Source organism: Cnephaeus nilssonii (genome assembly GCF_951640355.1).
Source record: "Cnephaeus nilssonii genome assembly, chromosome: X".
Classification (NCBI taxonomy): Eukaryota; Metazoa; Chordata; class Mammalia; order Chiroptera; family Vespertilionidae; genus Cnephaeus; species Cnephaeus nilssonii.
The window spans coordinates 53,608,884-53,631,360 of NC_137071.1; the positions used below are offsets into that span (position 1 = coordinate 53,608,884).

Here is a 22,477-nt window from a genome sequence, read left to right on the forward strand (position 1 = left end):
TTGATGGGGGTGGTTCCAGCCAGGTCTGGGTCTCACATGATTTCCAGGCACATGCATGTGGGCGGGGACTTGACTCTGGGTCCCGCAGTGTGCCCCAGACTCTGACAGAAAGGAGATTTTCATATACATTTTACTAATTTTCTTTCATCTCTGACACTTCTATTATAGAGAAAGGGCAAATAGCAATATTAATATATTTCTTCTAATTAATTCCCTTTTAATGTGCATGAATTTCATTTTATATTATAGTTTAAATATAATCTGCTTTATGATCTGTCCTCTTTCAGATCTACTTCTACTGGCTCTGCCGGGACACACATGCCTTTGAGTGGTTTGCAGACTTGCTCCAGCTGCTGGAGACCCAGATGCAGGAGAGAAACAATGCTGGCTTCCTCAGCTATAACATCTACCTCACTGGCTGGGATGAGTCACAGGTGAGGACAAGATCTCAAATTTCAGTTCCTTCCCACAGTGCCCAGGGCTTACTGACTTCCCTTTGGCTATTGAAGTGTCTTCTGCACTGTTTTTACTAAGAACAGTTGATTGATTCCAGTGATTCAACCCATTCACTCTCACTCAATTTCTCACACATTCAGACTGTTGAGATGATATTTTAAAGTTGATATCTGTGGAACAGATCAAAGCTAAGTTGCTGACAAGGAATAAAAGCCAAGACTAACCTTATAAGATAAATGCCACCACAGGGGGTCTCAAACAAGGTAGACCAGAGGATCCACAGGGTAATGAGAAGATAGTATTAGCTCTCTTTCTCTCTCTCTCTTTATATCTACACACATATACATACATACCTTTAATTTCCAGTGTATGCATGTTTTATAATATACACAATACATATACTATGTGCCAGATATTCTTTTTTAAAAAAATACATTTTTATTGATTTCAGAGAGAGGAAGGGAGAAAGGGAGAGAGATAGAAACATCCATGAGACAGAAACATCGATTGGCTGCCTCATGCATGCCCCCTATTGGTGATAGAGCCCACAACCTGGGCATGTTCCCTGACCAGGCATCAAACTGTGACCCCCTGGTACATGGGTTAATGCTCAACCACTGAGCAACACCGGCCAGGCCCTAATAGTGTTCTTAGTGTTTATATAGTTTGTTTAATTGAAACCTCACAACAACCCTATGAAGTAACCACTATTCTTATCCACATTTCACAGATGAGGAAACCAAGGCCCAGAACAAGTTAGGTCATTTGTCCAAGAGCATCCAATTAGTAATTAGCAGAGTCATAATGTTCCAGAGCAGCACTCTTAGCAACTTCTAGTAGTTTGCTATTATCATTTGTAGATAAAACAAAATATATCTAACAAAGGTGACATATATATATTACATATCTATGTATGTATATATGTTTGTATATGTATGTATCCCCTCCCTCCAGGGACATTTAGCAATGTAAGCATTCCACAATTCACAAGACAACCCCTCACAACAAAGAATTATCTAGTCCTACATGACAAAAGAGCTGCAATTGAGAAACTCTAAAACAAGTTAATTCCAAGAGAATAGCATTTATAAATAAGCAAACATTAATGACTTGCATGGAAATAGCATAAGCTGTCACTCTGAGAGAAGAACTACAGCAAGAGTCTCTGCCTATTCCTGTGTCTCAGTGGCTCCTCAATCTTGGGCATCTTTCCCATGCACCATGTACCTTGAAAATTGACTTTTTCTCATTTGGGTTTTGGCATATTGTTTAGCATAGATTCTCCAAGTCTTAGAAGAGTCTTGTTGCAAATGGGCCAGGGACACATGACCATGAAAATTGCTAGTCCAGAAGAGTGGTTTCAAGATGCAACTTCTGCAATTTAAAAACAAAACAACAATAACAAATACTTGATAAAAAATGAAACCGAGAAAAAAAACAAACACGAAAATAAAGAAGAAGAAAAAAAGAAACCCAGAAAAAACTCTATAATATATAAATTGTTTTGCATTTTTGATATTTAAAAAGCCAGATATAGTTTTTGATAGGAAATTTATTTGTATTGAAAAAGAATTATTTTGCTTTGCAAAAATAGTCTCTACAGGATTATTAAACCAAAATAACCACCCTTCTTACCTCATTCATCCTCTGCCCAGAGAATGTAAAATCTGATTTAATTTTTAAATAAATTTAATTAGCTGCTTTTATGAAAAATATGTGTTCAAACTGAAGCTCCCTAAAATGGTAGCAGAAATCAATATGTGACACACACACACACACACACACACACACACACACACACACACACACACAAACTAGCTTTAGGCTTGATTTGATGTCTCATGATGTTATCAAAATATGAGTGCATTTTAGTCAATGGTTGTTTTAAATCTTAGTGATTCCCCTAAAGAAGTGGGAGTGGAAATATATTAGTGCAAAGAAAGAAATTAATGGAACAGATGAGATACAGAAGCAAAAGAAAAACAAGTGAGACAGAAAATTTGAATCCTACCCACACTTCAAAGACTGAATCAAATGCTGCCACCCTGAAACCATCCTATAGCCTCCCACCCCAACTCCCTCCTTTACTCTCATTGAGATGTTTGTGTCTCTTCCACAGCACTCATCATACCTTATTCTATAAATATGATTATTCATGTTGATATTTCAAGGTCTGCCCTCCTAGTTTATAAATTGCATGAGGAGACCTAGTTTTTTCTTTTCTTTTTTTTATCCTCACTGAAGGTATTTTTTTCCATTAATTTTTAGAGAGTGGAATGGAGGGAGGAGGGGGAAGAGAAAGAAGCATCCATGTGAAAGACACACTGATTGGTTGCCTCCCTCATGAGCCCCGACCAGGACCAGCAATTGAACCTGATGCCCTTGGTTACACAGGCTGACGCTCTAACCACTGTGCAACCGGCTAGGGCTGTTGATCTTTTTTATCTTCTACCCTACAGCATGCCTTACTCCAAATATATATAGGTCATTTGTCCTTGCTTTGTGAGATATGTAAATATTTCAGAAAAAAATAAACATGTTTCTACAGCATGTCTTTTTTTTTTTTCTGAATTCATTTCTTATCCTGTAGGCTAATCACTTTGCTGTGCACCATGACGAAGAGAAAGATGTCATCACAGGCTTGAAACAAAAGACTTTGTATGGACGGCCCAACTGGGATAATGAGTTCAAGACAATTGCGAGTCAACACCCAAAGTAAGGCATTTCCTGCTTCAAGGTGTTCTTGAGGCTTGTGGTCTGTCTAAAAGCAGCAGCACCCAAATATGTCTATATTTGTATATTGAAAATAAAACTACCCAGATTCCTATATTTACACCTAATGGAAGGTTCTACATATCTCTGACTTTAAGATGAGTCTTTCAATCACATCAAAATTACCTGGAGAGTTATTAGAAACAAAGATTCTCAGGCCCCCACCTTGGACATTCTGAATCTTGTTCCTCCCAAGTAGGACCATAAGTTGGTTCTTTTCTTTCACCTTTTAAATTTCACTAGTGTCTCTACTGCTTTTAATTCAACACAATTTATACATATTAAGGAGATTGTCCCCACTTTCAGTTTTAGCTTTTGGGTCTAAAATCATAAATTGACAGACATCCCAAGATCCTTTCTGCACTCATTAAAGCTTTAGCCATCAGGAAACTTTGTGGGGATCCTTTATCTTGCTGGAATACATTATAAACTCAAGAAATCTCTGCAAATATACCCTTAAGGTGATTGCTTACACTTTAATGAGCATATGAATCACTCGGAGGATCTTTTCAACATGCAGGCACTGATTTTAGTAGAACTGGGGAGGGGCCCAAGAATCTGCATTATTAAAAGCTGTCACTGAGGCTACTGGTCTGGAACCACACCTTGCAGGGATTCAGACTCTCAAATGTAAAAAGAAAAAGCCACACCAAGCTGTGGGCAGAGTTGGTGTACTTAAAGTGGATTTGTTCCTGATTTCAGGATGCTGGGGAGGTTTGGGAGGACACAGAGCCCTGAAGGGAAGTAGCTCACAGACTCACAAATTCACCATCATTTTTTTCTATGGTAGAGGTTTCCATAAACCTTGTTTGAATGTCATTTTCCAGGGAAGTTAACTGCCATTTTAGTATCCTGCTGCCCTCACAAACAGGGCTGAGCAGCTCTCCCACAGAGCAATCTAAACCCAGCCATTTGTGCAAAAGACAAAGGAACAGAGAGGCTCTGCCCTGAGGCCTAAAACCATTTGGAAATCCCCCTAGGTCAGTGATGGCGAACCTATGACACGCGTGTCAGCACTGACACGCATAGCCATTTCTGATGACACTCGGCCGCTGAGGCGGCCGCATGCCGAGGATGAAACATTTGCTGCTCCTGAGGATGAAACATTTGCGAAATAATGTTTTTTCCTCAAAGTGACACACTACCCGAGTTATGCTCAGTTTTTTGGCGAAGTTTGACACACCAAGCTCAAAAGGTTGCCCATCACTGCCCTAGGTGCTGTGTAATCTATGGCATCCCAAAACCTGAAACTGTCTTTTCTTTCTTTCCCCAAAGTACCAGAATAGGAGTTTTCCTCTGTGGACCTGAAGCCTTGGCTGAAACCCTCAGTAAACAAAGCATCTCCAACTCTGAGTCTGGCCCTCGGGGAGTGCATTTCATTTTCAATAAGGAAAACTTCTAATTGGTTTCTTTCATGAGAAAATATATGTGGGTTATACTGTTGAATGCCCAAATAATGCTAGCTGATTATGTAAGTTCCCCCTTTAAAATGGAAAAAAAGAAATTCTAATGTGAAGGTTTTCCCTGAAAGGAATGTTCAGATTGTTTGATTGTGATAATTTGCATTTGAATGGGGCTTTATAGTTTTCAGACCACTTCTATAAACATTTTTTTTTCCTATCACTTGTGCCAGAGAAAGGTAGGGCAAGGATTCCTGGAGTTAGTTTTTAGGATAAAAAACAAACGGGGACTCAAATGATGAAGTAACTTCCTGAAGGTTATGAAGCTGATATGCGTCTAGGCCATCTGACTCCAGATTTGGTAGTCTTCCCACAATACCAGGCTACCTGGAAATGGGTTTGTATATTCCCCAAAGGGAGAAGCAAACCAGAAAGTAGCTATTCATTTTCTATTTTGTATCATCTTTGTTCTCATTATTGTCATGTGGAAGGAAATAATATATGCTGAGAGTGACTCAATACTTAACATTAACAGGATTGACATTTGTGCATAATTCAGTTTACCAATAGATCATATTAATTGTCTCAGATATTCTTCTTACAAAAGAATATTAGAGTAACTGGAATTGATGTATTACCCAGCATATACAATCATGCTTGGCGCAGAGTAGATAGATACTCAATGAAAATCTGTTGAAAGAATGAATGAAAAGACATTTAGAACCATAGAATGCCAAGGTAGAATTAATTTAAAGCCTTAAACAGAATTCTCTAAGGAAATAACTTCTGTTACTCTTATAGGCCAAAGGAACGTGATGCTCCTGAAGGTAGGGAACAGGCTAAGGATAGTAACCAATAGGGTGTCCTGGAGGTTCCCTTACATTCATATTTGAAGCATGGAGATAAGGTAGATGGAGGCAGAGAACGGACCTTCTACTGTATCTCAAGCTGGTTTCTCTAGTCTTGCTGTCTGTGTTATGAAAGAAATGCAAACTGAAATGATCTCCTCCAACCATCACTTGTGAATTTAAAATTAAGAATTATGACAAATATGTATCTGATATGTCCATCTGCTTTAAATAGCATCACCCCTTGTTTTACTTAAATACCCACATACAAAAATGGTTCTTATTGTGTGACTAATGATTTATTGTTTTGTCATCATCATCATCACCATGAAATTTATATCCTAGAAACTAAAATACCCAGCTTATCATGTAGGTATTAAGTTCACACTCAACAGAATGTTCTCGATATCTATGTGTTCAAAAGAGTCTCCAAATCATTGTTAATATGGCCAGAAACATTTTTTCTTTTTCTTACAACTGCTCTTATATTTGTGAACTAAAAACAGTTTTCTTGACCCAACCCTCTGGAGCCACAGATATTTAGAATTATTCAACTTCAGTAAGGAGGAAGAAAGAAAAGTAAGCAGGGGGGAAAGGCAGAAGACAAGGTTTGGAAGAAATGGGCTGGAAAGAGGAAAGAGAATAGAAGAATGAGAAAAAGCTAAAAAGGCAAAAGGTTAGGGTAGGGGAAAGGGACCTCACATTGTTCAATTTCTACCCCAGACTTAAAGTCTTATATGTACTGAATGTAATTGAAGGAAGCATGCACATACTCATTTTATTTTTATTACATATGATATTGAATATGAAATTCTTATTACAAATTTTGATGTGAGTGAGCATATTCAGGGTACTGGGATGAACTAGTAAGAACTCAGTTGTTCTTTTGGGTTCTCAGGATGACCAGGACACTAACAAGTCAGGTCTGCTCCTGGTATGTCATCTTCCCAAAATGTCTCAGGAAAGTTTCCACATAGAGAAATGTAGGTTCAGCCTGCTCACACTGCATGCTAAATATCAATTCATTCATTTAACAGATTTTTATTGTGCTATTACAATGACTCTGGCTCTATCTTCCTGTTTTCAATTCTTGACACCAAGTGTGAGGAAAGGGGGAAACCACAATTATAAGGAGTCTGGGAATCTTGGCTACCACTAACCTATTGTAACATAAATAAAACCAACCCCATTTGTTGCTCTGGCACTCTAAAGGGTTTTCTCCCTTTGGCACCTACATGGTTACCAAAATTGAGAAATCTGTCCTGTGTTATCCTGGTTATGAGATTTTAAAAAATGAGTATAAAAGTGTTGTCATTTTGAGAGCTTTCTTATTCATGCTTCTTCCAAGCCACCAGTGCATCTTTTTTTTTAACATTTAATATTTAGCATTTAGTAACAAGTACTGAGAGAATGATTAAGCATTGTTTTAATCTCAAGGCTCTAAAGACTTTTCTTAGTTCTTTGGTTTTTGCAATATTGCTTTTATGAAATTTGAATGCTTGTAGGTATGGTATGTGATTATCCTGGGGGTCCCTGGGAGATAATTCTTAGGAAGAACTATTAAAACTGTACTCAATATTAAAATTAATGAACTCTTTTGGTGTCTGTGTTGTTGATCTTTATGTTAAAGGGTGTATTCAGATAGCAAAGATTTTTTTTCTGCCCCGGTGGAGTTGAGATTCCCTATGTTTTTGTATATGACATGCCAAACATTGCACAATTTATGGATTGGGAAGAGAAAACTGAGTATAGAGTTCTGTGCTACTGTCCTGGTGACCCTCACATCACTGATATAAGGAACAAGGAAGTATCACCTCACATCAGAATTTAAAAGGCAAAGAAGTCCTATCAGAAGAGTTTTTTTTTTTTTTTCATTTCCTCTTGGATTCTAACTATGCAATTAAGTGTCATCAAATCAGATTGTGAATATATATACACTAGAGGCCTGGTGCACGAAATTCATGCATGGGGGGGTCCCCTCAGCCCAGCCTGCATGGGGCCCCTCAGGGGATCAGGCCTAAACCGGCAGTCAGACATCCCTCTCACAATCCTGGACCGCTGGCTCCTAATCACTCACCTGCCTGCCTGCCTGGTCGCCCCTATCTGCCCCACCCTGCCAGCCTGATCTCCCCTCACTGCCTCTGCCTGCCAGCCTGATTGCCCCTAACTGCCCCCCACTGCCAGCTATGTCACCTTCAACTGCCTCCCCCGCCGGCCTGGTCACCCCTTACTGCCCCCCCTGCCAGCCTGGTCACCCCCAACTGCCCCCCCCACCAGCCTGGTCACCTCTTACTGCTCCCCATGCTGGCCTGGTCACCCCCAACTGCCCCCCTGCTGGCCTGGTTGTCCCTCACAGCCCCTCCCCTCACCCACCAGCCTGGTTGCCCCATGCAGCCTGCTGTTCAGTTGTTTGGTTGTCCCTCACTAACCCCCCTATTGGTCTGGTCACCCCATGCAGCCTGCTGTTCAGTCATTTGATCATCCCTCACTAACCCCCCTGCCAGCCTGGTCGCCCCATGCAGCCTGCTTGTTCAGTCGTTTGGTCATCCCTTACTAACCCCCCTGCTGGTCTGGTTGTAAGCAGCCATCTTGTGAGGGTGTGACAGTCAATTTGCATATTACCTCTTTATTATATAGGATATGGTTCTGTGTTGGCCATTCTCCTAAATGAGTCAACCAGTTACAATCTCTACTGTCTAGGACAGTGGTCAGCAAACTGCAGCTCACAAGCCACATGCGGCTCTTTGGCCCCTTGAGTGTGGCTCTTCCACAAAAAACCACGTGCGGGCGCGCACGTACAGTGCAATTGAAACTTCATGGCCCATGCACAGAAGTCGGTTTTCAGCTCTCAAAAGAAATTTCAATCATTGTACTGTTGATATTTGACTCTGTTGACTAATGAGTTTGCCAACCACTGGTCTAGGAAATGGATAAAGGCATAGGCATATATTCCTGTGGGAATCAGCGAATTCTGCCATGGTGGCTAAGGACATTACCTGAAACAAGTGTCAATAATAGAAATAGCTAGTTAACATTTACTAAATACCTTCTACTATGTCAAACATTTTACATACACTTCAGCTAATCACTCACAACACTGCAAGGTAGTCATTTTATCCCAATCTTATTGATAAAAAGAAAACTGAAGCTGAGTGAGGATAAATGTTAGGCACAAACTATCCCACAACTACTGGGTGACTGTGTCAACATTAAATCTACATTTTCTGGCAAAACAATTGTCCATTTTCTTTATATTGCACTAACAGATTAGACAAGGTATAGGTAACCAAGGATAATTTCAAAGCTATTGTGCTAGGTACAGATTATATACTAAGAATAGCTGGGTAACAATGGTAGTGTAAACCTCTGTTTTATGCCATCTACATATCATGATATCTCAGTGTAGAAACACTGATTAATCCAATTCTTGTTAATTTTTACTTTTATTTATTTTGAACTTTTCAGCTTTATTGAGGTATAATTGACAAGATTGTAAGATTTTTAAAGCATACAATGTGATAATTCACCAAATAATGTTTTCCCAAACAATAATAACTTTCACCCATCTATATATATAAAAGCATAATATGCAAAGTGTTCCCTCTGGAGTTCGACCGACTGGGAGTTTCGCTTGCTATGATGTGCGCTGACCACCAGGGGGCAGCATAAAACGAAGGAAGGCCCTGGCCAGCAGCCAGCAGCTGCTAGGAACCCTACCCATGCAGAAATTTTGTGCACTGGGCCTCTAGTATAACAGTAATGCAGTGAGCCAGTCTAAGAAATCTAACACTGATACAAACTATCATTTAGTTTACAGTCATATATAGGTGACACTGTATCCTTAGTGTATTGCATTAGAAGGTAGGTATTGTCAGTCTGTCCTGTTATGGGTAGTATGAAGTTTAATCACCAGATTTCTCTGTTATAAATATAAAGGTATTATTTTATTTTTGTAAGTAGTAAGTAACGCTTGGGGAATATTTTGTGACCATAAAAATATTTTCTCCAATAACTTTTTACCCAGTCATTTTAGCATATAAAATCATATCATCTGCAAACAAAGACAATTTTACTTCTTCTTTTTTGATTTCATGCTGCTTATTTACTAGCATTTTTCTTGCCTGATTGCTCTGGCTAGGACTTCCATTACTATGTTGAATAGGAGCGATGACAGTGAGTACTTTTGTTTCTGATTTTAAAAGAAAAGCTTTAAAATTTTTACCATTGAGTATGATCTTAGATGTTGGCTTATCATATATGGCCATTATTATGTTGAGGTATGTTTCTTCTATATCCATGTGTTGAGCATTTTTATCACGAAAGGATGCTATATTTTGTCAAATGCTTTTTCTGCATCTATTGAAAAAATCATGATTTTTATCTTTCTGTTGATGTGGTGTATCACATTTGTGGATTTGTATATGATGAACCATCCTGCATCTCAGCGATAAATCTTATTGGACAATAGTGTTATAGTGTATAATCTTTTTACTATGTTGTTAAATTTGATTTGCTAGTATTTTGTTGAGAATTTTTGCATCTATATCCATTAGAGATATTAGCTTATATTTTCTTGTAGTTTCATTATCTGGATTTGGTATCAGGAAAAGGCTAGCCTTGTAAAATAAGTTTGGGGTGTTCCTTCCTCTTCAATTTTTGCAAGAGTTTGAAAAGGATTGGCATTAATTATTCTTTAAATGTTTGGTGGAATTCACCAGTGAAACCATGTGGTCCTGGGGTTTTCTGTGTTGAGAGGTTTTTTGATTACTGATTCAATTGCCTTATTCTTTTTTGGTCTCTTCAGATTTTCTCTTTCTTCATGATTCAGTCTTGGTAGGTTATATGTTTCTAGGAATTTATCCATTTCTTCTAAGTTATCCAGTTTGTTGGCATATCATGGTTCATAGTATTCTCTCATGAACATTTCTTTGTATTTCTGTGGTATCAGTTATAATGTCTCCTCTTTCATTTCTGATTTTATTTATTTGAGTCCTGTCTCTTTTTATTTGAATTTGAGCTAAAGGTTTGTCAATTTCAGTTATCTTTCCAAAAAGAAAAAAAAAACACAAAAAAAACAAAACAGTTAGTTTCACTGATTTTTAAAATATTTTTTTCTGGTCTCTATTTTGTTTATTTCTGCTCTGATCTTTGTTATTTCCTTTCTTCTGCTAACTTTGGGCTTAGTTTGCTCTTCTTTTTCTATTCCCTTGAGGTGTAAAGTGAGGTTATTTGAGTTGTTTCTTAATGTCAGCATTTATTGCAATAAGCTTCCCTTTTAGAACTGCTTTTATAGCATCCCATAGATTTCAACATGTTGTGTTTTAATTTTTGTTTGGTTTGAGATATTTTTTATTTTCTGTTGGATTTCTTTTTTTTAACCTGTTTGTTGTTCAGGAGCATGTTGTTTAATCTCCACACAGTTGTGAATTTTCCAGTTTCCTCCTGTTATTGATTTCTGGTTTCATACCACTGTATTCCAAAAAGATACTTATGATTTCAATCTTCTTAAAATTGTTAAGACTTGTTTTGTGGCCTATCCTGGAGAATATTCTGTGTGTACTTGAGAAGAATATGTATTCATCTGCTGTTGAATGGAATATTCTGTATATGTGTGTTATTTTTATTTGGTCTAAAGGATGGTTCAATTTCAACGTTTCCTTGTTGATTTTCTATTTGGATGATCTATCCATTGTTGAGAGCGGGACATTGAAGTTTCAAATACTTTTATCGTATTTCTGTCTATTTCTCCCTTCAGATCTGTTAGCATATGCTTAATATAGTTAGGGGTGCCGATGTTGGGTGCATATATATTTAATTTGTTATATATGTTGACCCCTTATCATTTTATAATGTTTGTCTTTGTCTCTTGTTACCATTTTTGACTTGATGTCTATTTTGTTTGATATATTTATAGCAACCCATGTTCTCTTTTGGTTTTCATTTGCATGGAATATCTTTTTTCATCCCTTCACTTTGAATCTATATTTTTCCTTAAAACTGAAGTGAGTTTCTTGTAGGCAGCATTTAATTAAGTCTTGTTTTTTTATTTACCCATCCAGCTATTCTATGTCTTTTGATTGGAGAAGTCAATCCACTAACATTTAGAGATATTATTTAGGTAAGGACTTACTATTGCCATCTTTTAAAATGTTTTTTAGCCATTTTGTAGTTCCATTTTTCTTTTCTTCCTTTCTTGCTTCCTTCCTTTGTAAATGGTTGATTTTCCATAGTGATATGCTTTGATTCCCTTTTCTTTATATTTTATGTATGTAGTAGAGGCCCAGTGCACGAAATTCGTGAATGGGAAGGGGTATCCTTCAGGCCAGCCTGCACCCTCTCCAATCTGGGACCCCTTGAGGGATGTCCAACTGCCCTAAATGGGCAGTCGGACATCCCTCTCACAATCCAGGACTGCTGGCTCCCAACTGCTCACTTGCCTGCCTTTCTGATTGCCCCTAACCACTTCTGCCTGCCAGCCTGATCATCCCCTATCTACTCCCCTGCCAGCCTGATTGATGTCTAACTGCTCCCCTGCCAGCCTGTTTGTCCCCAACTTCCCTCCTCTGCTAGCTTGGTCACCCCTAACTGCCCTCCCCTGCAGGCTTGATCATCCCCAACTGCCCTCCCTTACAGGCCTGGTCCCTCCCAACTGCCCTCCCCTGCTGGCCATCCTGTGGTGGCCATCTTGTGTCCACATGGGGGCAGGATCTTTGACCACATGGGAGCAGCTATCTTGATCTTGTGTGTTGCAGTGATGGTCAATCTGCATATTACTCTTTTATTAGATAAGATAGAGGCCTGGTGCATGGGTGGGGGCCAGCTGGTTTGCCCTGAAGGGTGTCCCGGATCAGGGTGGGGGTTCCCTTGGGGCATGGGGTGGCCTGGGCGAGGGGCCTGTGGTGGTTTGCAGGCCAGCCATGCCCCCCGGCGACCCAAGCAGAGGCCCTGGTATATGGAATATATTTATCTTCTACAATTGAAACTTTGTAGCCTGGAGCAGAGCCAAGTCTTCTGCTTGCTCCATGGCGGCAGCCATTTCTGTTGTTTATTTGCCTTCTATAATTGAAACTTTGTAGCTTGGAGTGGAGGACTAGGCCGGCCAAGGCAGGTGGAAAGCTTGGCTTCCTCCATCGCCAGAGGCAACCCTAGCCTAGCCTGCTCTCTCCAGCTCTGTGGCTGGCTACTGCCATTTTTCTTGGGATTTATCTTCTATAATTGAAACTTTGTAGCCTTAAGTGGAGGCCTGGGCCAGTCAGGGTGTGCAGAAAGCTTGGCTTTCTCCATTGCCAGGGAAACCCAAGCCTCCCTCCTGCTCTCTCCATGGCTGCAGCCATCTTGGTTGGGTTAATTTGCATAATCACTCCTGATTGGCTGGTGGGCGTGGTGGAATGATGGTTAATTTGCATATTGCTCTTTTATTAGATAGGATTGCGCATTTTTGTTTTGTGTTGCCCATGAGGCTTACATAAAATATCATATACATATAGTTTTTAGCTCACTGATTCTGTCTTCTGCTTGCTCAAGTCTGCTTTTGAAGCTTTCTATTGAATTAATTAGTTCTTCAGCTCCAAAATTTGTTTGATTATTTTTGTTTTCTATATCATTGTAGAACTTCTCATTTAGTTCTCATATTGTTTTCCTGGTATCATTAAATTATTTATCCATGTTCTCTTGTAGTTCTCTTAACATTTGTTGAATAATTATTTTGAATTCTTTGTTGGATAATTCCTGGATCTCCATTTTTTTAGGGCCAGTTATTGAAGTTTTGCTATATGCCTTTGATGGAAACATGGTTCCCTGATTCTTTATAATTCCTATAACCATCCATAAGTGTCTGCACATTTGAAGAAGCAATCACTTCTTCCAGACTTTATGGACTGAGTTCACTAAGGGAAGCCTTTCATCTGAGGGTGGAAGCACATTAGATGACATTGTGACCTTTGCCCTAGTGGTGCAGGATGCCAAGTGTGACAGTATATGGCAGCACCAGGTCTGGGGAAGTTTGACGTCTCTTCATCTCAGGACACTGGGATCCACAGTATCAAAACTGTGTGGTCCTTGGTGAGCAAACCAGGGAATCTGCAGTGACTGTAAGGGCTGTTGGGATCCTAAATGGCACCTCCAGCTCTGCTATCTGGGCATAATGGTAAGCAGTGGTGGGGCCAGAGCTGGTGGTGTGCACACACTTGGCTATAGGGTGCCAGCTGCAAGTATCTATATAATGGGGCCAGTTTCAGACATCCTCATAGTCATGGAGGCCAGGGCAGATAGCAAGGTCTGGGAACAACTATAGACACACTGGCAACTACAGAGGATATGACTATTGACATGTTCATCTGTGGCTACCACTCTCACTCTGGGCTAGCATACTGTAGTGGAGGCTGTTGGTGGTTTGGGACTAAAGGTGTACAGGTGCAAATCTGGAAGGACTAGCTATAGGTGGGCATGGTTGTGCTGGCCAGTGACAGAGGACAGGGCCTGAAATGGGCCCACAAGCAGTTATGGGGGCCCTGGTTGTTGGTATTCTCACCTGTGGCTGCACACTCTCCCCCTGTACTTGCAGGCTGCAGTGGAGACCAGTGACTGATGGCAGGCCAATGGTATACAAGTGCACAGTTGGTGTCTTGCACTTCTGCAGCTGCAGAAGCATGAGCTGGCTGTGAGCATGGCTCTCAGGCTCTGGTGAGGGTGGAAAGGGACTCTGGCAGCTGGCATGTTACATTTGCCCAGCCACAGAGACCTCAGTGACATCAGGTGCAGGTCTAGGTCTCCAGTGGGAGTGGTGAGGGGAAGGGAGCAGGGAGAGACTCAGGTTGCTGTGTGGTACATGTGAGACAAGCCTTGGAGAAATCTGCAGAGCATCTACTGCAACTGTGCTGACCATTGGCTTCATGAGTGGTGAAATATGCCTAGGTTTTCTTCAGAACATGTCTCTAAACCACAGTTGCTTCTGCTATATGTCTGTTAATAATAGCCTATGCTTTTCTTCCTTGTTCCTAGCTGACTTAACACATCTCAACTTTGCAGGTGGGATTAAATTAAAGTGGGAACTTTGCATGGTGTCAAAATAGGCTTGGAAAGCTGATCAATCACCCCACTCTTCTTTTCCTGGTGAGGGGAACTCTTTCCAGCTGGGAAGTTCTTTCTTGGTGCTGAACAATGCCAGCTTGGGGGATGGGATAATGAACGCAATATGAATTTGTTTTCCTTTTCTTTTGTGTGATTATTCTCAGGGGTTTTGTTGTTGTTGTTTGTTTGTTTGTTTGTTTCACAGTGTTACTAAAATGTCCTAAGTGGACTGTAGAGGTCTATCAGAACTGTTTTTGTTCATGGGTAGTACCCAATCATTGATCTTTGTGGGAGTACATGGAAGCTTGGTTCTCCTACCTCACCATTCATTCCATGTATTCTAATTTTTACTTTTAAATTCAGATAAGATAGGACCTATAAAGAAGTGGAATTATTTGGCTGGAGAAAAGAAAGATCTAGGGTGACTCAATAATAATTAATAAATCTACTTTTTAAATATTTATTTATTTATTTATTTTAGAGAGAGGACGGGAAGTAGAGAGAGAGAGAGAGAGAGAGAGAGAGAGAGAGAGATTGATGTGAGAGAGAAACATCGATCAGTTGCCTCCTGTATGTACCCTGACCAGGGATCAAATCCACAACCTAGGTATGTGCTTTGACCAGGAATCAAACCTGCAACCTTTTGGTGCACTATTGGCCATATCATAGGTGTGTTTGTGTGTGTGTGTGTGTGTGTGTGTGTGTGTGTGTGTGTGTGTGTTAAAAATAAAATTACATAAGAAACTAAGTTATAAAATGAAAGAATTTGTCAACTGTAAATTTTGTTGGGTAAAAAACAAATTGCTGACAGAGTCTAAGAAATCTGGCCCTTAGAGATTTCTAAAAATTCAGCAAAAGATCAACCACGTGGCCTGAGATTCTTTTAGAACTACTAGAGGCCCGGTGCACGAAATTCGTGCACTGGGGAGGGTGTCCTTCAGCCCAGCTTGCACCCTCTCTAATATGGGACCCCTCGGGGGATGTCCAACTGCAGGTTTAGGCCCGATCCCTGTGGAATCGGGCCTAAACCTGCAGTTGGACATCCCTCTCACAATCCGGGACTGCTGGCTCCTAACCGCTCACCTACCTGCCTGATTGCCCCCTAACTGCTCCCTTGCTGGCCTGATTGCCCCCTAACTGCTCCTCTGCAGGCCTGATTGCCCCCAAATACCCTCCCCTGCTGGCCTGATCACCCCGAAGGCTTTTATTAGTATAGATATGACCCTGCACAGAAAATTTTACTAACCCTGCTTTATAATAAGGGCTTGATGATTGAATCATTAGTACCAGACACCAAGATTTCCTTTCTTTGAATAGTGGAGGGAATACTTATCTTGTCTTTAAGTTGCCCGGAAATTAAAATGAGATAATGACTTAGAAAAGTATAAAAGCACCATATAAAGACAACTGTCTTTTTAATGAAGTGGCAAAATGAAAAACACTTTTTATTCTCCCCTTCCTTCCTTTACAGCTTTTATTTAAACTTTGAAATTTATAAAAATTTCACTCCAATTTTCATTTCTTTACATTCAACATTATTTTGTATTGGTTTCAGGTTTTATATTAGTTACAGAATAGTGGTTAGACAATCATATACTTTACAAAGTGTTCCCCGATATTTCTAATACCCACCTGGCATCATACCATCATTACAACACTATTGACTATATTCCCTATTTAAGTGACAATGGGTTTATAGGTTCCTTTCAGTCTTTCTTTTGTGTTGCTTGTCCTTCCTTTTCTTTCTCACTTCTTCCCTCATTTTCTTTATATAGTATCTCAATTGGCCATCAAAGCTCAGTGAAGGCACTGGGACACGCTTAATCCATTTTACAGACCAGGAAACTGAGGCCAATTCCAGTTGGCTGTGGAACTTGACTCAGCACACAGGAAGCCCTCAGATCCATGCTCTTTGCGCTTCCTAAGGGGCAGCGGCCCAGCAAACAGAACAAACCTTCCAGTCAGGCTTCCGAGTCTCTTTCTCAAGCACCTCTTCATTGCGGATGCTCCACATTCTTTCCTCTCCCCCCATTCTTTACTGCCCCTCCTTCTCCGAAGCAGGTGGAAGGCTTCCCACTCACTGCCTAGGCATGCTCTGCTATGGGGCAGGGTGTAGCGAGCTTGCTTTTGGGTCAAGTCAGGAGCAGGAGTCACTGCCTCTGAAGTGTGAAGGCCGCCTGAGCGAGGCCCATTAGCACTGGGAGCTTCTCTGAATCACATCAGTCAGTCCAGTACCCTGCAGTGTAGCACCCCTCCACTGAGGTGGCACCACCCCTCAACCCCCGCCTCAGGGGTGAGGGTCCTGGCCCTCTGCCAGGAGTCCTTCCATGCCCCTTGATCCCTGGCTGGGCCCACCCACGTCTTGGGGGCACTGCAAAACCTCTGTCTCTCTGCAGATGAGGTAGATCCCTGCCCTAGGTCTCCGCAAAGCTATGAATCTGTGGCCAGAGGCCTGGTCTGGGTCTCAGCAACCACATGCCTGCAATGTTCCCAGGGACCCTGGGAGCGGTTGGGCGAGTCCCGCCTCACCTCCCTGGGGTGCCGATCTCCCCAGGGACCCCTGGGAGAGGCTGGATGGGCTGGCTACGCCACCCGGGTTGCCGATCTCCCGGCCACACCCCCCTAGGTTGCCGATCTCCCCAGGGACCCCCCTGAGAGGCTGGATGGGCCCAGCCACGCCCCCCCAGGTTGGCAATCTCCCCAGGGACCCCCGGGAGGGGCGGGATGGGCCTGGCCACACACCTCCAGGTTGGCAATCTCCCCAGGGACCCCCGGGAGCGGCGGGATGGGCCTGGCCACACACCCCCAGGTTGCAGATCTCCCCGATACCCTCTTGAGTGTCTGGGAAGCCAGGTCTCGCTTCCCCGGGGCAGCGATCTCCCCAGGGACCCCCGAACTAAGAGGACTGGGCGCCGCCATCTTGATCTTCTCAACAGCCAGATAGGCCACCCGGAGTCCCACCCCCCAGCCTCCCGCCGGCCCAATCGTGGGCGTAGCAGAGGTGCGGTCAATTTGCATGTTTCTCTATTATAAGGTAGGATAGTCTTTTTTATATTGTTTTTGTAGTTAAGGAATGCAGTAGTCTCAACAACTGGATATTCCAGTTAGTAATAATTATTGCTAACATATTAGCAATTTTCAAGGAATCGGGATACTTTAAGGTATAAGAAGTAGCTAAAGCCAGATATATACTGTTTTGTGAACAAAATGAATTACTAAGAAATATTGTACATGAATAGTGGCCACTGTGAATTTATTTTGTCTTACTCTGAGAACTAATGACCTGGAGACTGTACTTATCAGACTTTTAGAAACAGCCTTAAGTATTATATTCTGAAACTTCATTCTTCATAGAAGACTGTTCCAAATACAGTAAACCTGATTTATATAAAAATGAGGCTCAAAAGATCTTTATAAAGTTTAGAATTACATTAGAATATTAAGTAATCACCAAAATTGTTAAATACTGCTTTCTCTTTTCAGCCATGCAATTCCCAATTAAGTAAAAATGAAATCACTAACCCACCTACTTGCATAGAAAAAGCTAAACATCACTCTTACAGGTCAGATGGGGGGAAATTCAGGTCATGAGGAATTAGTCTCTTTTGTCCTTCCAAAGGGATTTCAAGAAAATTTCAGAGTTCCTTGTATTGGTTGCTAATGAAGACATCATTCTTTACTAAACATTTTCTGGGGATTGTTAATGTGCAAGTATGGGTTAAAAACTACCAGGACACACTATTGACATGGTAGTTATTCCAGATCTAACTATTGAAGGTCAGGAGAGCTATCTGATCATCCTGTTTTACATTTGAAGCTCTGTATTACCCATGGCCAAAACATTAAACTCAGACATCCGTGTTGTGAACTTCATGCAGTGTTTACTAGCCAGTGTTTAATTCTACTAGGGCAAATGTGCTATGACTTTACTGAGATCAAAGGCAATAGTGAGTTTGACCATGTCCAAATCACAGTGGAACTAGACTGTAAAACGCCCTTTAAAATGTATGTTTTTGTACTTTTTTACTTTGTAGAAAATATTCACCAAACTTTACTTTCCATTTGGATGACATAAAAGTACATTTTGAGAAATCTTCTTTAAGATATTGTACATCAAAGAGTGAGGGAGGTGAAAAAAAGTGAAACATAAATAGATGGCATCAGCATTAACTAGAAGGAACAAAACAAGGTAAGGGATATTAAAATAAAATGAATAGAGTGCTTATTAATTTTATTAACCAATGTCATCTCAATAAATTTAATAAAAAATCAGTAAACAAATAAAAGATGTCTGTAAAATAAATAATGCTTAAATTGATTGTAATTTGCCATTAGTTTTCCACTTTTCTCTGTACCCATGTCCTGTGCAATGACAGTTCTTTCCTGCAAGAGGAGTGGGCTATTTACTCACCCCCTTGAATCTGGGCTATTCTTGTGACTTGCACTGGCCAGATTAACCAAACAACATATATGCATATATGCATAGCCTGTGAACACAGGCAATAATGGGGGGGGAAAGCCTGGGTGGGGCAGGGGCTGGGTGGAGGGAGGCAAAGGGTGGAAAATAGGAGACATCTGTAATACTACCAGTAATCCTATATAATAAAGAGGTAATATGCAAATTGACCATCACTCCAGCACACAAGATGGCCGCCCTCATGTGTTTAAAATGGCCGCCCCCATGTGGACACAAGAGGGCCACCACAAGATGGCCTGCAAGGTAGGGCAGTTGGGGGTGATCAGGCCTGCAGGGGAGGGCCGTTGGGGGCAACCAGGCCTGCAAGGGAGGGCAGTTAGGGGTGACCAGGCCTGCAGTGGAGGGCCGTTGTGGAGGGACAAGGCCTGCAGGGGAGGGCTTTTGGGGGGGACCAGGCCTGCAGGGGATGGCAGTTGGGAGGGACAAGGCCTGCAGGGGAGTGCAGTTGGGGGAAACCAGGCCTGCAGGGGAGGGTAGTTGGGGGGACCAGGTCTGCAGTGGAGGACAGTTAGGGGTGACCAGGCCAGCAGGGGAGGGTAGTTAAGGGCAATCAGGCTGGCAGGGGAGCAGTTAGGCATCAATCAGGCTGGCAGGGGAGTGGTTAGGGGGTGATTAGGCTGGCAGGCAGGCAAGCAGTTGGGAGCCAGCAGTCCTGGATTGTGAGAGGAATGTCCCAGATTGGAGAGGGTGCAGGCTGGGCTGAGGGACACCCCCATGCATGAATTTCATGCACCGGGGAGGGGAAATCAAAATTACATGCTATTTAAGGCATTTTTTATTTAAAAATAAAAAAATTAATGCAGAAAAAGTGAATATGAGAATTTCAGTCTAGGCCTCAAGAAACCTGGCATGCTTTTGTTGTCATTTCCTCCTCTGCTTTTTCCATGATGCTATGCCCAGGCTAGCTCTCTCTGGAGTGAAACATGTAGAGCAGTGTAGTTAGCCTAGTGGTATCAGCAAAGACATCAGACATATGAAAGATAGCCCAAGATTAACAGAACTTCTTAGGCAATGTACAGCTGACTACAGATGCATAAATGAGCCTAGCTCACAACCACGGAGTCACCCAGATGACCTGTAGATGAATGGGAGATGATAAATTGTTTTTTTGTTTGTTTGTTTTAAGCCACTAACTTCAGGTTACTTGTTACACAACAAAGCTACTGACATAAAAAAATGATGAAAGAGATGGAAGTGTCCAGGATATACTTACATTACATGTCAAGTTTTTATGAGCTGTGCTGTAAAGAACATACTAAGTTGCCTATGAACAAAACACTATATCAACTGAATTCACATGATTTATTTGGAGTTAAACTTGTTTTAAATGTCTCTGGGCTCATGGAGCACAAAGGTGTTGTCATCTAGAATGTAGCAGGTAATTTATTTTAGACAATTCCATCTCAATAATGAGCATGTTGTTCCATCAACATAGAAATAAGCTATCTGGCAATCTCACTGTCTGAAATAGAAGTAGCAACAGGGAATGATGGAAGGAGGAAGTGTCTGAGCAATCAAAATGAAGCTAAAATCCACAAACAGTAATATATTAAACTCTGGTATAGCTAATCAGAAATTCACTCAGCTTTTTTTTATACTTGTTATAATAAGTTTAGTGATCTTGGTCCCCAATTCATTGTTGATGCCAAGTTAAAAGAAATAAGAATTACTAGAGGTAGATATATATACACACAATAGTTACAAGTGACATCTGAGAATCTAAAGAAAGGGCAAAGAAAGAAACAATAAGCATACTCAAAAATCTTAGAAGCATAGCAGTCTGGGGTCATTTAGTGTAAGGAAAAGGAGCTCCTTACTAGTATACTTCAACAGACGTTAACAGCATCATTGTAATGCATTTCTTCATTCATTCATTTATTCAACAAATGCTATTTTTCTGAGGTTTTTCGCTGGTCAATGTACTGGCCAGAACCTAAAGAACTGAGATTATTAAGCTTACAATTTGGTACAATAACATGTGTAATGGCAGTGATGTTTTAATAGCCCATTCACTAAAGGGTTAAATCATGTTAAGCCACCTAAAATATGCATGCACAATGGTTAAGATGCTTGCCTATGTTTAAAATGTAACTCTTCAGTTATCTAAAAAGTGCACATATGAGAATAACTCTTTCAAAGTGTTCCCATGTGACTTAAATTTTGTATTATTAGTATGTCTAATTTTTTGTTAAGTTCTGTATAATTAGTATGTACATTTCCAGCATTTCCAGGAATATCAACATTTCTGGGAGAAAGAAAAAGAGAACTTATGTAGATTGTGCATAAAGAAGTAAAACTTGCTTACAAATTAAAGATAAAAACAAAATATTAGGTTGATATTAAAGCGGGGAGGGGGAAATCAAAATTGCATGCTATTTAAGGCATTAAAAGAAGAAAAATGACGTTTCACTCTTTTAAAATTAATTCCATATCTTAGCTATTGTAAATTGCACTGCTATGAACATAGGGGTGCATACATTCTTTCTGATTGGTGTTTTGGGTTTCTTAGGATATATTCCTAGAAGTGGGATCACTGGGTCAAATGGCAGTTGCATATTTAATTTTTTGAGGAAATTCTATACTATTTTCCATAATGGCTGCACCAGTCTGAATTCCAACCAGCAGTGTACTAGGGTTCCCTTTTCCCTGGATCCTTGCCAGCACTTGCCATTTGTTGATTGGTTGATGGTAGCCATTCTGATAGGTGTGAGGTGATACCAAATTGTGCATAAATTTATCTCTCTGATAATCAGTGATTTTGAGCATTTTTCACATATCTCTTGGCCTTCTGTATGTCCACTTTGGAGAAGTGTCTATTTAGGTCCTTTGCCCATTTTTTAATAGGATTGTTTGTCTTCCTTTTGTTAAGTTGTATGAGTTCCTTATATATTTTGGATATTAACCCTTTATCAGCTGTATCATTGCCAAATATGTTCTCCCATACAGTGGGCTACTTTTTTAATTTCTTGATGGTTTCTTTTGCTGTACAGAAGCTTTTAATTTTGATGTAGTCCCATTTGTTTATTTTCTCTTTAGTTTCCTTTACTCTAGATGTATCAATAAACATATTGCTATAACAGATGTCTGAGATTTTGCTGCCCATGGGTTCTTCTAGGATTTTTATGGTCTCACAACTTACATTTAAGTCCATTTTAAGTTTACAGCCCAAGTGTCCATCAGTACATAAGTGGATAAAAAAAGCTGTGGTACATTTACACCATGGAATACTATACTGCAGTAAAAAAGAAGGATCTCTTACCCTTTGAGACAGCATGGAGGGACCTGAAGAGTATTATGCTAAGTAAATTAAGCTAGTCAGAGAAAGACAATATCACATGATCTCACTCATATATGGAATCTAATGAACAAAATAAACTAATGAATGAAATAGATCCAGACACATAGAAGCATAAAACAGACTTACAAATCTCAGAGGGAAGGTGGGTGGGAGGGGG

General features: G+C 40.7%; 1 protein-coding gene across 1 annotated transcript in view; it reads left to right on the plus strand.

Moving 5' to 3' along the window:
• CYBB (cytochrome b-245 beta chain) overlaps positions 1–7,068 on the plus strand; it is a 154,504-nt gene extending 147,436 nt beyond the window's left edge. The window contains exons 12-14 of the mRNA XM_079765540.1: positions 288–434; positions 3,047–3,171; positions 4,504–7,068. Of these exons, the coding sequence (XP_079621666.1) occupies positions 288–434; positions 3,047–3,171; positions 4,504–4,630 (399 nt within the window). The 3' untranslated portion in view covers positions 4,631–7,068. The remainder of the gene's footprint in view (positions 1–287; positions 435–3,046; positions 3,172–4,503) is intronic.
• The last annotated feature ends 15,409 nt before the right edge of the window (positions 7,069–22,477 follow it).